We start from the raw sequence: 15,364 nt of genomic DNA on the forward strand, positions 1-15,364 counted from the left end.
CTTCATAATCGTATATCCTTTTCCTCTTATTGGCTTTTTCATTTTATTTAGAGTTTGGAATGCCTTTTTTTTTTTCAATCTAGTTTATTGGGTTTCTCTGATCCAATCACGAAATATACGCAAATGCTCAAGAATTCAATGACTAGTTATGAATGGCATAATTAAAATAAAATCTGATAAATTATAAACATATATTTTGTGTAAAACCGAATATGTCATATACAACTACTTTAAAAAAATAATGCCGGTAGCATATATAATATTTAGTGTGGAGGACACATTTAGCAATGAGGTTGAACTTCAGGTTGCACCGTTCAACAGAAAGCTATTTGACCTTTGCCCCATAATAACCACCGAACCAACGCATTTAAAAGGCAGAAAAAAACGTGGACACTGTCCACCTCTCTGTCATCCTTAACTGCAGTAACCGCCATCTACAACATTTGGTCATCAACTCTGCCTCTGCTGTGTTATAACTTATTTTATCATATATGGCTGCAGGTATATATCTTGTTTCTGTTGTTAAATGCTATATTCTAAATTTGATATCTTCTATATATACATAGGCGTCATATACTATAACTGTCACTATATACCGTAATTGGTAACTTTATTAGGCTATTATAAATGTTGTTATTTTCAGAAAACCAGCAAGTATATCTAGATCTTTGACATATCTAGATCTAGGTAAAATTATAAATGTAATATAGATCTAGATTTAGTGCTGTTCCAAAGGGACATTTTAAAAGTTTTTCTTTAATTCAAAAGCTCACTATTGTCATAGACCATAGATATATTCAATATATATATAATACTTTAATAGACTATTCTAACAATAAATAATGTCCGGAACAGCGATTTTTTAAAGCTCCATTTTTTAATACTTGTAAGCATTTCTAAACTAGAAGTACATGTACTATTATGGGGTGTGTTTTGATCTAATTAAAAAAACAACAAAAAAAAATATCTTTAGAAATTAAATTTTATTTAAAAATAGTTAATAGGAGCTAAAAATGCGATACTTGCGTAAGCAAAATCATTAAATAATCATTCCAAAGGGATGTTACTCTTGAAATATTATTTGGCAAGTATTTTGTTTACGTTAGTGACTTGGTAGTTGGTTAGATGAAAAAAAACAACAACTAGATCTAGATCTATTTTTCTTTCAAAAGTTTGTTTGTATCTCTAGATTTAGCATTATTATATCTGCATTAGTAAAAAAGTAAAAGTTCCCCTTTTACTACTACTTTAGACCTAGTGATCTATGGGCATGGCATAGCCGAGCCATATATTATGTATCACGGATCTGAGTAAACTAAGTGGCACTGGCACCCTAGTCGTGGCCTAGTCATAGTCCCTAGACTCACTAGAGTGGCTAGAGATCCAAAAAGTATAAATCCCAGTCTTTTACATGGTTCGAACATGGGACTCCCATGCCTCCACATCCCCATTGCCATTACTATTAGCAGTGTACAATAAAGCAGAGAGAAAAGACAGCAATACAACTCAGGTCTCAGAGTAAGTTAAACAATAGTACTACTCTACTGCTAAAGATTAGCTAGATCTGGTCTATATGAAGATAATATAGACATAGATCTAGATCTTATCATATTATTCTTTTAAATTACAGACATTACTTTAAAAAAAAAGATAGTTGTTACATTTTGTTATATGAAGAGACTCTTTAGACAATGTACCAACACAAAACGACAATGTCATTCTTTATAATTAATTTTATCTTTATTAACACTGTAAATATTATTTAGTTTCTATTCCCTCATTTTAGATCTCTTCTCCTTTCCACACGCATTCGCACCATTTCACATTTACACTAACATGTGCACGTAACACCCACCTTGTTCAACAAGTTCAATGTACATTGAACGTCCAAAATACAAATCACCAAATATATTATCAAACTATTCCAAGTAACTCCCCACTCATACTGTATGCCTGTACAAAACACCCTCATTCCAGCCGCAATCAAATAGTAAACAAACCAACTCTATCTTGCTCCATGCATATTCTACCCCCAACAACATGACTCGGCAGATAACTAACTCACCACACTCTTAATACCATAGATTTAAACCGAATGCCTATTTACTTCTTAGTATCATCAGGCCTATAGAATGATTCTAATCTTGACGTTTCTTTTTATGTATTTCTACCACACCATTTCGATAATTTTCTTAGAAATGTAATTTTAATAGAATAATTATAATCAAACAAAACCAAAACAAAATAAAACACATTATGCAAAATCTACATATCTACTTTCTACAACTTATACATTTTCACATTTCCTATCTAGCCTTTACAAAACTTCTATAATGTAGTAGCCTTAACATATAAGTATATGTTACAATGATATCTAATTCATTACAAATATATTTGCTCAGTGTAGATTTGAACAATAACTAGTATCCATCATCACCACCTTTCCTTATCGTAACTTTATAATTCTAACATTATTTACATGCCATCCTTTCCTCTTCCCTCCTTTGTAATGATGTCCCATTGTGATCCCTCTACAGAATGGTCTAGCTGTACTGTTTTCTATCCTGCTCCTGCTAATAACCCTCTCTTTTCTCGTATATTCCTCTCCACTATTGTACCTTAATTCCCTAACTCTGATTAACTGTTGACACTGTCTCCTAGTATGTCCCCTTCTCCCACAATTAAAGCATAAGATGTATGGACTTGTACGTCTGTATGTGGGTTTAAATCGCTTTCCCTGTACCAATGATTGCCTTACTTTACTTTGATTTGGACCCATTCCAATTGCATTGCTTTCTACCTTTTCTATTAATTCTTTCTTCTTGTGCTCTCTGCTACCCGTGTCATCTGATTGATGGGATCTTATGTCTTCTTCTACATCTCCATTTCTACATTGAGTAGTCTTTATCCCATAATATTTCTTCTATTTCTCTATCTCCATCCCTGAACACATTTTCATTCTATGAATGTTCCCAATAATTATATCAATCTCACCCTGATCTAATGCATATCTTGTGTCTCCCTTGTTCTGAGAGAGCTACTCTGTGTCTCACCTGTTCTGTTAAAGGCAACTATTTCTTCTATATCACTGTCTTTAGATAATTTCTTCTCAGGATGTGCCACTTTATAAGCCCTTATCAGTCTTACTGTGTCTTCTGCAGATTTCGGTTTCCTCTCCAACAGAAATATTTTTAATTCCTCCTGGCACTCGTAAATTACTTTGTCCAGCATGAGAAATGTCTTAAGACTGTCAAAGGTTTTTTTCTACCTCAACAGTTTCTATCCAGTTATTGAAATGGCTGCTCATTCTGTCCAGGAATGTCTGCGGGTCATCCTCTCATTCTATTTCACAATTAACAAACTGTTGACAATAGAAAGCCTCTGTTTTCTCGAAAGTTCGAAGTAGTTGCTCTTTCACAACATTGTAGTTACCCTGGTTCATACATATTTTTGAAGGGACCTCCTCTTTAAATGATCTAGACAATAAAAATGACCATTTATCTTCAGTTCTCTCATTTCTATGTCTATGTCTATTTTTTCTTCATTAAATAGCACACCTTTATACATTGCCAGTTTATTCCCTCACCTTTTCTTGGTCTGTTTTTAACTTTTTCTCTGCCGTCTCTTTTTCAAACACCAATCTCTCTCTTTCAATGGCAACTAATTCATTTTTCTTTTCCCTTTTAAATGCTATCTTTTCTCTTTTGTCCTCCTTGTTTTCTATTTCTCTTTCCATTGCTAATCTCTCCTTTTCTTTTTCTCTTTCAATAGCTATTATCTCCCTCTCCATAAACCTTTCTTGCACATATTTTCTTAGTTCCAATCCTTTAAGATCCAACAACCTCACCTCTTCCTTCATTGCTGCTACTTCAGCCTTGTCCGCCATTGTCTATTACTAATAGTCAAATCGAATAATATCCTGTCTCTAGATCTAGACTTTAATATCTCTACTGTCTGTTGACAGGAGATCAACTATGTATAAAGGAATACATAAGTTTTACCTTTACGTTGGGCGCCACTTATTACGTGTTGTTATATTTCTATTCCTTCATTTTAGATCTCCTTTCCACACACATTCGCACCATTCCACATTTACACTAACATGCCCACATAACAATAGTTATGTCATGCGCATTTCATGTGTCAGTCTAATCATCCAAGTTGATCAGTGACTTGAACTTTGCTATGTTGGCTCAGACAACCTATAAACTGTAAGAAAGTAAAGTTCTTCTTTCAGACCTTGTGGTCTATAGGGCAGATGATGTAAAAGTCATCTGTTTCTGTGGCCTACAGTTAACAAGGGGTGTCATGTGGCCAGCGCAACAATCAACCGCCTTTACTTTCCCCAAACAAATTTCAGGTAACTATTAGAGCTGGGTGGACTCAGAGGCACCCAAAGATCCCGAAATAAAAAAAATCCCAGCACAAAAATAGGACTTCAGCTATTAATAGGGATCAAAGGAATCTTTCATGTTCTTTAAATTTTATTTTCATAGCAGAAGAGCTTGTGTTCAATTTATATTAACATTTTCATATAAAGTTTGTCTGTTTGTTTCCTTAAAAAGAAAGTGGAGATTTGTACAACACAGATGATGAGTCCAACTCACATCTTGACCAGGAAATTATCTTGCAGGATGAGAACTTTATACAGAAAATTGGTCAGTTTTATAACCAGCCGGACCTCAGCGATGTTAAACTCAAGGTAAGTACTCAATTCTGTTATTTCTATTAAAAGTGTATTTGTACTAGCAGTACACACAGACTATGCCTGAGGATTTATTCCTAGGCTTTAAATTGTTTATTATGGCTGGAACACCCCCTTTTCTTTTTGCAAGTTTAATAAATGGGCCACATTTTAATGATCACCCAAACATACTTTTTAGCCCATAAATTAGGCAATGAGTTTATTTGATATAATAAAATGTAACGGTCCACTATTTTTCTTTCTTTTTTTCCCAATCGTAATTTCTCCAGCATATGCTTCTGACCCACTTCATAACATGCTCCTCACACATACATGCACACATACTTAGGGCCCTTGAATTCTAGTATCTCTTTTACTTATCGCCCCACAACATTAAATTTAGTCGATCGAACACTTTATTATATGACTTTTCTTTGACTTCTCAATTCAATCAATATATAATATTTCTCTTGATTTATCTTTACCAGTAAATAAAACCTTTTTCAGGTAGGCAGCACAACTTATTTTGGTCACAGATTTGTGCTTGCTAAGTCCAGTGATGTGCTTGGTACCATGCTGTATAGCAACAACTGGATTCAGTCAAGTCTGCCAGAAATTACTCTAGAAGAAACTGAAGAGTGCCAGAAGTATTTTGATAGGTTTCTCAGGTACCTATACACAGCAGAAGTAAAGATTCACATGGATTCTGCAGTTGCGATTCTCTTACTTGCAGATAAATATGGAGTGGCATCGCTGAAAAATTTGTGCACACGGTTCATGGTTGAACATGCCAGGTAGTCAGTTTATATTTTTATAGGGCTGATGATATAAAAGGGTTATAAATTGCTTGGCTTACACACTGAGAGGTCTCTAGTTCAAATCCCAATGAAGACTGGAACTGGAAACTGAATTTCAGGATTCTTAAGGCACCCTTTTCAGTGACTGAGCAATAAAGCAATTGGCTTCCAAACCGGGGTCCCGGGTTCAAATCCTGGTGAAAACTGTGATTTTTAATTCTTCATCTTTGGGCACCCCTGAATCCACCCAATGCTAATCGTTACTCAACATTAGTTGGGGAAAAATAAAGGGATTTTGTCATTGTGATGGCAACATTTACCCTATGTTAACTGTGGAAACAGATGACCATTAAATTATCTGCCCTATATATCACAGAGTATGAAAGATGTACTTTACAATTTTTTTACATTTAGTCATCTTAATTTAACCTTGTAGAAAAGAAACTAAAAACAAAGTAACTTTTCCTATTGGAAATTTCACACTTTCTATAAATGACATGAAAGAGACTTTAACATATGTAATGGTTTCATTTCCAGGTCACCCTAACTAAGTAATGCACTGAACTGGTATTCCTGGTCTAAAGTTTTTAACCTGAAGGAGCTTACATATCAATGTTTGAAGACCATTGCCTGGAATGCTGAAAAATTTCTGACCTCATCAGATTGGCAGAAAATGGACATGGACTTTGTCTCCCAGCTGCTGGAGAACAGTGACATTGTCACCCAGAACGAATACAATCTGTTCAAAGCTTTGTTGCATTGGCTGGAGTCAGAAGAACGTAGGGAACACTTTCATGCATATGCTAAGGAGCTGTTGCCCTTAATCAGGTTCCCACAAATGCAGGTCAGCATTAATAATGTATTTATTTTAGATTTAAAAAAACAACAAATGAAACAAACTAACTAAATGCTAATATTGAAGAAGCTATATATCCGTTATTATTATTTAACATCTCTTGAGACTACTGTTCATGAAAGTTCACCAGATTGGTGTTCAAAGTGTAAATCTTTATGAACTTTAATATTGCAATTTTTAACGAGCCCCGAAAGGGGAATACACGTTTTGTGTGGTCTGTCTGTCCATCCTGTTTATATCTCGTAAACTAAAAAAGATAGTGAAAATCCGACATCATAATATTTTAGACCATTCAAAGTTCTGATGCAACGACTATTTTTTTTTTATGAAGGCGAAAAATTTAATTTTTAAAATCAACTATGCAAGCAGTTTTTTTTTCATTAAATTACACCATTTTTGCAACTATTCATTCACTATTAATAGTAACAAACACATGAGGCCATTTAATAGGGAGATGACTATTTACCATATTTTCAACACATTTATGCAAACAGTTTTAGATTCTTTGTTAAAAAAAAATATATTTTACAATTGTTTTGCTAAGTTAAGTAAGTTTTATCATACTACTACATTCAGAAAAAAAAAATGTTTACTTTTTTTTTAGTATGCATAAGTAGAACATAATTTAAAGCAAAAATTAATAAGTAGTTTTTCATATTGTCATCTTTTTCCTATCCCTTGGTCTGCTGGACCATTTGGGCACCACACCAGATCTGTAAACCTTCTCTCTCCATCTCTGTCATTCTGATGTTCTTTCTGAAAATATTGAAACCTGCCTTTTTACCTGCCTGGGTGGAACACTTCGGGGGATGATTTCGAGTTAGTGTTTCCACACAAACTGTCTTTGTAATCTTGGATTTTTTAGAATTAATATATATTATTCATACTCATTGAAAGCTTTCCAGTTAAAATAATTTAGGTAGGCACTAGCTTTTGCAATTTATTGCTTTAGGCCAAAGAGCTGCTCCTGGTTGAGCAGAATGATCTGTACCAGGACAAAGAGTTGGGACCTTTACTGAAGAAGCTCATGGGCATGGCTTACAGATTTCATGTCTTTTGCCGTCATCAGACTGAACTTGTTGTGTCCTTTGCCCAAGATTTTTACCAACCTCGAAACTATCTTGATCTTGCTGTTGATAATGTAAGTGGATTATTTTATTTTCAACAATGTTGGTAAATACAGTTTAAAAATGTGATTAACTTACACAGGCTGCTGAAGTTCATGAATTTATTTTTTGAGCATGTTTCATTTAATACTGTTCATTTGCTTCACCATCTGTCCCTTGACTTTCATTTTGGTTGTGCTGTGGCAGTTGACAAGACCAAATTCCTCCTCCATTTTTTTCAGGTCAGAAGCTAGCCACTTTGAAGTATTAAGGAATTCAACCTTTTTGCCTTGAAGTACAAACTTTTTTGTTTCTCTACAATGTCCTGTAGTGCTTTTCGATGCGTCCAAGTGAGAGTGTGGTAGAATAAATTGCTCCGCCTGCTTAAAAAAATTAATGTTTGCCAAGCAGTGGTTTCTTTCAACAGGATCTGAGACATGGGTATTGTACAGAAAGTCTGACTTCTTAAACAATTTCACTAAAGACGTTTATGCTCCATTATGGACATTCGTGGCAAGACCGCACTACAAACAATGGATGCTCGTGTAAATACTAGTATGGACAGTGTAGAGGGAATGCTCGTAGTTTAGCAGTTACACTGGACAGGGCCGTATCTCATATGGGGGATGAACGTATTCCAAAGTCGAGTCTTTTTTGGTGAGCTGAACGGTGGTCAGCATAACAGAAGTGCCCCAAGGAAACACTTTAAAGATCAGCTAAGGTGTAACTTGTTTTAACACCTGGTTGCAAGAGGCTTCTGAACTAGACAACTGGAGATCACTTACAAAGGCAAAGACCAAAAGAAAAACTGCTTCTGGGGACAGATGTAGACAGCGAAAAGAAATCCAAATGGTCAGGCAATATACGTCATAGTCACATAGTCGCATAGTCATGTAAAATACTGAACTCCTCATTTATCTTCTTGGACTGGAAGCCTTTTTTATTATATATCTTTATGGTAACACTTTATTTGAAACAGAAATGAAATGTATTTATATTCATACATTTTTAAGCAGTGTTTAAATATTGTAACTTGTATAGAGTTTTAATTAATTCATTTCTAACCAAGTCTTAAAACCTTGAAGCTCCAAAAAAAACATTTCTAGATAAGGAACACTTTCTATACAACATTATAGAATAAAATGAAAGTCAACAAATAATGATTGATTTTAAATCTCCCCAGGTTCACATACAGAGAAATATGAGAGATGCTGCAGAAATAGATGTAAAAATTTATGGCGGTTTAGCATTCTTAGGTTCGTATGATGGCGATTGGAAAGTATATTACAAGAAGTACAAGGAAGCTTGGGTTGTAAATGTAAGACTTAAATTTATATCCATTTTTTTTTGTTGTTTGTTTTTTTTTGTTTTTTTTTTAAACCCCAAAATTGTTGCTGTTTGTAGTCTGTGTAATAAAACTTAGCTTTGGCTTTTTCCTTATGTGCTCTACATAAGATCTTAAGCTTGTAATCCCAACAAACTTCCATAAGGATCAATGAAGCAGTCTTAGTCTTAAGTCTTAGCTGTTTAGTAAGATTGGTTGATAAAGGTTGTAATGGCTCTCTGATTGTTTTTGCTTAGGCTGTATCAAATCCCATTGCCATATGTTTAAAACATACAAACATTGCGCCATTTAACTGGCTTCTTAATTAGGGTGACCAGAACTGATTGTGGCCAGCCCACCTTTCATTCCATTTCGACCTCTATTGCATTTTATCTGTCAAATTTATTCCTTCAGATCTTCTGAAGTTACATGGACTTCACACATTCTGAGTATTTAGCGGAACACCTTGATTATTTTTCAGAAAGATTAATTCACCTAGTGGCCTACTAGTTAATTATTCCGATAGTTCCTGGAACACTTATTCAGGTCTCGTAGACCAAAAAAAAAAAAAAAAAAAAATATGTGTACCTAGATAATTTTATAATTTTCCAGTATTCGTGTACATCATACTGTTCATATTCTTCACTCAACAGACCCAATGTTACAAGACAGCTTCACAGGTAGGGGCAGCCCAAGTACAGTGCGCACTAATCATCACCAACAAAGATGACCAGGTGCTGCAGGTGAAGGAGTCTGAGGTTACTGTCAGCGCCCGAGGGGCCCATCTCAATGTTCAAGCAGTACTTAACATGGACCTGTCTAAGAGCATGGCTGTTCTTTTCAAACCTATACCCAAGTAAATGGGATTTTGAAGTATACAAAGAGATGTAATATTATTTAAATTGTTCTACTGTTTGATTCTTTGTTTAACTGTAAAATATTTGTTTGTGGTACTTAGGCAGAAAAATTGCAAATGTAATTCAAATGTGTATATATATGGTTACAACCTTTGTCTTTTCTAGGGGACTACACTCTTACATGTTAAAATTGTAAGTTATGACTAAATTGACTTGTTTATCAAGACTTAGACTTGACTTGAAAAAAAAAAAAACACTTGAAAACTACTATACAGTTTACAGTTTCTTTATCGGACTTGGACACCAAGCATACATGATTATTGCAGCCTCTCCAGAACTTTTAACTTAATTTATACATTTTTAAATGCATAATTGTCCATTTGTTTAATTTTTTTTTTGTTCTTTACCCATTGAAATTGCTCACTGCTTTCTATTTATATTTTCTGTTTAATTTTAACCCTGATATTACATGGAGATGCTGTGGCTGAGTGGTAAAGAGTTTGGTTTTTGAACTGAGGTCTTGGGTTCGAATCCTGATGAAGACTTGAATTTTTAATTCTGGGATCTTAGGATGCCTCTGAGTTGGGGGAAAGTAAAGGTGTTGGTCGTTGTGCTGGCCACATGACACTCTCCTTATGGAACTCTCCTTAACCGTGGGTCACAGAAACAGATGACCTTTACATCGTCTGCCCTAAAGATCGCTAGGTCTGAAAGGGGAACTTTACTTTGCTTTACTGACATTACGCAGAATTTTCTGTTTAAAAGACTAAAGAGTTTGATTTCTGACTGACTGAAACTGAAAATATTAGACTAAATGTTAGCTGAGATGTTTTTCTAAGCCTTGTGGATCACTCTTACAGTTCTGGGTTTTTTATAGAGCTTTTTTTTTTTTTTTCATTGGTCACTTTAAATTGTCTGAATTTCTGAAGTTAATGGTTAAAAATATTTTAAAGAACTGCTCATTATAATGTGCCTTTGTCTTATTTTACATTTTAATTAAACTGTAACATTTTTAAAAAACATATATATCTTTGTTGTTTATTTTAAAGGCACTAGTGAAAGTTTTCATTAACTCTGTGGTTGTGTTGTGATCTTTAGTATTGTTTAGAGAATAGAAGATTTGATAGAATTAGCTTAGGTGGATTTAATCAAGGCTTGTTGGCCGTACTAAAGAATATTGACAGTTACTATAAGCTAAGAAGAAAAACATAAAAACTTATTAAAAATAAATACAACGATTATTTTGCTTTTAATAACTAATGAATCTTACATTTAAAAAAAGCATTTTTATCTGCCAACCTATTCTGGTAAATCCTGGTTAAGCGAATTATAAATCTACTAGACTTAGTATATTCCAAATCTACAAGACTTTATCATATTTCAATGATAGTCCTCAATATAGATGATGTGCAAAATGTACATATTATCTACTGATTTATTTATTAAACTCTGGAATGAATAGGGCTTAGCCGCTAGGTGTGGAAATAGCAGAAGACGTAATCTGGTTAAAACAAAGATTTTCTAGTCCTCTAGCCCAGTAATGCCCAACCTAATTCGACCTGCGGGCCATTTTAATATCCGACAATCGTGTCGCGGGCCACATGACCGAAAATGTACAAAAACAAATTAAAATTGACCTAAAACAATTTCATTGGAAACTTGTGGATCTGGTACTTGCATTAACGCTTAGTATATTGGAAGTTGGAAGCTTATTTATTTTTTTTACGCGTTGGAAACTGGCTTCATTTGTCAACTTAAAATATGAGAAACATTGTAGACAGCTTTACCAACGACTCATTTTGGTGTCTCTTTTTGGTAAATATTCTCATTGATACTCCAATCTCTAGACGTAGTTGAACAATGGTGGCTCAAACCAAGAATGCCGTCATATTTGTTTTATAATGCTGTTTATTCTCAACACAATCGTCATTCCAACTGCTACATATGCATGTGAGACATGGAAGTCATCTGTCAAAATTGAGAAAACACTAAATGTGGCTCAACAAAAATGGCTGAGACGGATTTTGGGAGTCAGTTACACAGATCGGGTCTCAAACAAGGAAATCCTTTGCGAACTGGGAGTCGAACACTTAAATTAGCGAGGTTGTGACAGAGCGTCGCATGAGGTTTGCGGGACATGTTCTACGACAAAAAGAACTACGCATACCAAGAGTTGCGATGACATGGAGGCCTATACGAGAAAAGCGCAAACAGGGACGTCCTCGGATGAAACTACGTCGCGGGCCGGGTCTGGCCCGAGGGCTGTATTTTGGGCATCACTGCTCTAGCGTAATTAATTTTTTTAATACTTTGAAAAAATATAACGGTCAAACCAGAGTTTTCCCAGCGTGGCCAACGAGCGAGTAACTTTTTCGCAAATATATACTTCAACTGTCAAATTTCTGAAAAAAATCGTTCACTTTCACCTATCCCTTGGACTGTTCGAACATTGGGGTACCACATAAGATCTGCCAACCGTCTTTTCCCATTCTTCTCTGTCCTTTGCCTTGAAAATAATCTCATTCACTGATATGCCCGTCCATTCTTTGATGTTGTCTTCCCATCGCTTTCTCTGTCCTCATCTTCTTCATCTTCCTGGTACTGTACATCACAAGGTAAATCACTAGAGCCTTTTTTGAGAGACGTGTCTAACCACTATTGCCAAATTGATAAATTTAGACATTGAGATTACACAACGAATTAAAAAAGCTTTTGTAGCAACGGAAAAACTCTCTAAATGTACTGGTATCTGGGAAAATGCAGAACTGACAAGGGCAACCATAATGCTAGAACACAACGCATGTACAGTGAGCACTCTTCTTGTGACCATAAAAGCTTATCAACATACATACATAAAACACTGTACCATAATCTTCATGTACAAAATCAAAATTTAATAAAATACTCAGAAAGACACAAAGATAAAGGCACATTCCTCGTTCCATATGCTAGGACAAATTTGTACATAAGCTCCCTCTTCCCTAGCGCTATTAGAGCATAGAATGGGTTGCCTGAACTAGCCAGGAAAACCAGTGACTTGGCGGAGTTTAGGTCATTGGTTAACATGCATGACTAAATGCATGACGCGTAGGACGTAATCATCTTCTTTTTGAAGTATCGCCTGTATCATATAAGATAAGATACATCAAGAGCATAGATTAAACAGCTTTCACTAGTAACGTGAAAGTTTTACAGGGAAACAGAGACAGATGACCTTTACATCATCTGCCCTTAAGACCACAAAGTCTGAAAGGGAAACTTTCATGAGCTTTTTAAAATTGGTCAACACGCACAGTGATTATGCTCATTTGACACTAAAAACTACGTTTGTTGGGGTATGAAACCCGCGTGTCGGAGGGATTCAGAACTAAGGGATGCCAAGGCTAACCTGCAGAGATATCTTTAAGCGAAATCTGAGAACCACAAACTTAGATGAAAGTACGTGGGAGGAAATAGCACAAGATCGAACAGCTTAGAGACAGACTGTGTGCTGATACAAACCTTGCGAGAGTAAAAGAAGTGAAGTGACCTTAAGATGGGTCCATTCTCATACACAAACTTTTCCGCTCAAGAAACATTTTTTGAATGAGTTTTTGGTTATAATTTATGAACAGTACTTGGTACATATTTTTAATGAAAATAATTATATTTCCATGTAAAAGCTCAAGCTGAATCGTTTTTCCTCCGAATGAAAAGGGCTTTTGAAAAGATGTTACAACATTTTGAAACATAAGCCTCTTTCCGCAAGGTTGTCACTGCCAGAGCTGGTAATGGGTACGAGCAATTCACTACTTATACAATGCTCCCAACTCCTGGCCTTCACGTGTGGCTCAGATATTGAGTCCGGTGGAACTGTTTTCACTGACAGGAGAAGGGGCGAAGGCGAGTAACTTGAACCAAAACCACTTCTCTTCGTGCTGTAGGGGCTCGTTAGCCATGGCTGCTGGTTACCCATTTAGGAGCAGGAAAACTCTTAATTCATTCTCTGTTGCCTTGCAGTTATACCCAATTCAACCCTGGGAAAAAATCAGGAGCCGGCGACCCTTATACAGTTTGCAGCACTCAGTGCTACACCCTGGCAGAGCCTGCGACGTCGCTGAATCCAAACTGTATTGGCGCTTACCTTTCCTTTGGATACATCAGCTTCGTGGAGAGGGGGGGGGGTACTGATACATGGGCGGCATCGTTCCGAGCACAGTTGATTCCGGTATCTTTGGGCATTCCTCTCATTTCCCATTAAATGTGTGATATTGCAACTCGCTTATTCTCAATGTTAGGTATAATATACGATGATAATTCAAAGAATATTACATTCTGCATTAATCATTAAGATTACACTGTAATATTCCAGTGTAATTACAAATGGGCATTAATCACGTGTTCATCCATTATGCACTGCCACACCAAGCAACCCGCCTCTTAGCACTGGGCAATACAGTCGCAATAGTGACTCTCAGCTGTACCCAAACCTGGCCTACAACTAGTTCAACAAAAGAGAGAGGTACAAAATAAATGCCGCCCTATCAGACCAAACAAAGCCCCAAAATGCAGCTAACAAGACGGAAGTGAGAAATGAATTACGTAAACAAAAACATAACAATGCAAAGACAATGAACAATGCCCCCCCCCCTTGCATTATATCAGATTCCCTTAAAAGTTACCCAGAGTAATAATAGCGGGGCAGGCCATATTGTTCTTATGTTGTTACCAGATTTGCAAGACACAAGAGTTCTTAAAGGTTAGATAATCCATCTGTCATGCCGTGGGGAGTCTACGTTTGACACTGTAAACATGTAAAATAGGATCCTTTTAAATAAACGAGGCCAGTTTGTTATGTGCTACGTAGTCTTTGTCCCTAATGGGCATAATCAAAGGCCTGGTAGGTGGCTGTGATAGGTCTTTATAAATTATATAATATCTTGTCTAATTAGTGAGGTTGTCCATGGTTGCCAGGTAGTGTGGTTTGTTCTTCGAAGTGTAGTCAAGATGATCCCGAGTTTGAAACCTGCCCGCTTCCATTCCATAACGATTATCATCCTGCTGGATATATTGGCTACGACCATAGACATACATAAATATAGACTGGCCGAAGGAAGTAACTTCATGTAACTTGAAAACATGTATATCTATTGTATTCGGATTTCCGAATAATGAAATATAGCATGATCTTCATTCTTAGAGATTAAACAAAACTACACTGCATCCTTATTTACAATATATTTAGGCGTGTGGCTGAAATAGATATGAATACTCAACTTTTATACTGCTCATAAATGCTGTATAATAAAGTACACAAAATTGCAAGTCACAAATTTTCGTTTCATAAAACTCTTTAATCGGCCAGTCTATTTATTTATGTCTATGGCTACGACATAGGCCTAACAATCTTCATTTCCGAAAATAAAAAGTCTAACCTTAATAAAACAAACACTATTTCAAAAGCAATGGTTTTCATTGCTAACATGTAGCTCGAACTCGTTCTGTCATTATGGCACCGGGCACTCTAAAGGGTGCAATGTATTTTATCCGAAGCGTTGCCATAGAAAATAAGCGAGTCAACCTGTTACACGTCTCTCTGATATATAATACTCTTTATTGTTTTAGTAATTGCTACAAGGGTGCTAGCTAACCCTCTTTCACCTTCACCGCCCCATCCCGTACTGCCACCCTCGCCCCACACATCGTCTTCCCAATCTCGCTCACCCACTTGTTCCAATGCCGCTGCAGAGTGGCCCAGCGA

At 35.9% G+C, this 15,364-nt stretch overlaps 2 protein-coding genes across 2 annotated transcripts; both read left to right on the forward strand.

The window, feature by feature from the left end:
* Window positions 1–491: 491 nt before the first annotated feature.
* Window positions 492–6,149, forward strand: LOC106060609 (BTB/POZ domain-containing protein 17-like). The gene is made up of 4 exons (XM_056038047.1): window positions 492–501; window positions 4,566–4,702; window positions 5,192–5,478; window positions 6,019–6,149. The coding sequence occupies exons 1-4, from the start codon at window positions 492–494 to the stop codon at window positions 6,026–6,028; spliced, it is 444 nt and encodes a 147-aa protein (XP_055894022.1). The 3' UTR covers window positions 6,029–6,149.
* On the forward strand, window positions 6,029–10,644 carry LOC106058273 (uncharacterized). Its single transcript, XM_056039755.1, has 4 exons — window positions 6,029–6,325; window positions 7,290–7,478; window positions 8,627–8,761; window positions 9,421–10,644. The coding sequence occupies exons 1-4, from the start codon at window positions 6,155–6,157 to the stop codon at window positions 9,625–9,627; spliced, it is 702 nt and encodes a 233-aa protein (XP_055895730.1). The 5' UTR covers window positions 6,029–6,154; the 3' UTR covers window positions 9,628–10,644.
* The last annotated feature ends 4,720 nt before the right edge of the window (window positions 10,645–15,364 follow it).

This window comes from Biomphalaria glabrata, chromosome 8 (genome assembly GCF_947242115.1).
Source record: "Biomphalaria glabrata chromosome 8, xgBioGlab47.1, whole genome shotgun sequence".
Taxonomy (NCBI): domain Eukaryota; kingdom Metazoa; phylum Mollusca; class Gastropoda; family Planorbidae; genus Biomphalaria; species Biomphalaria glabrata.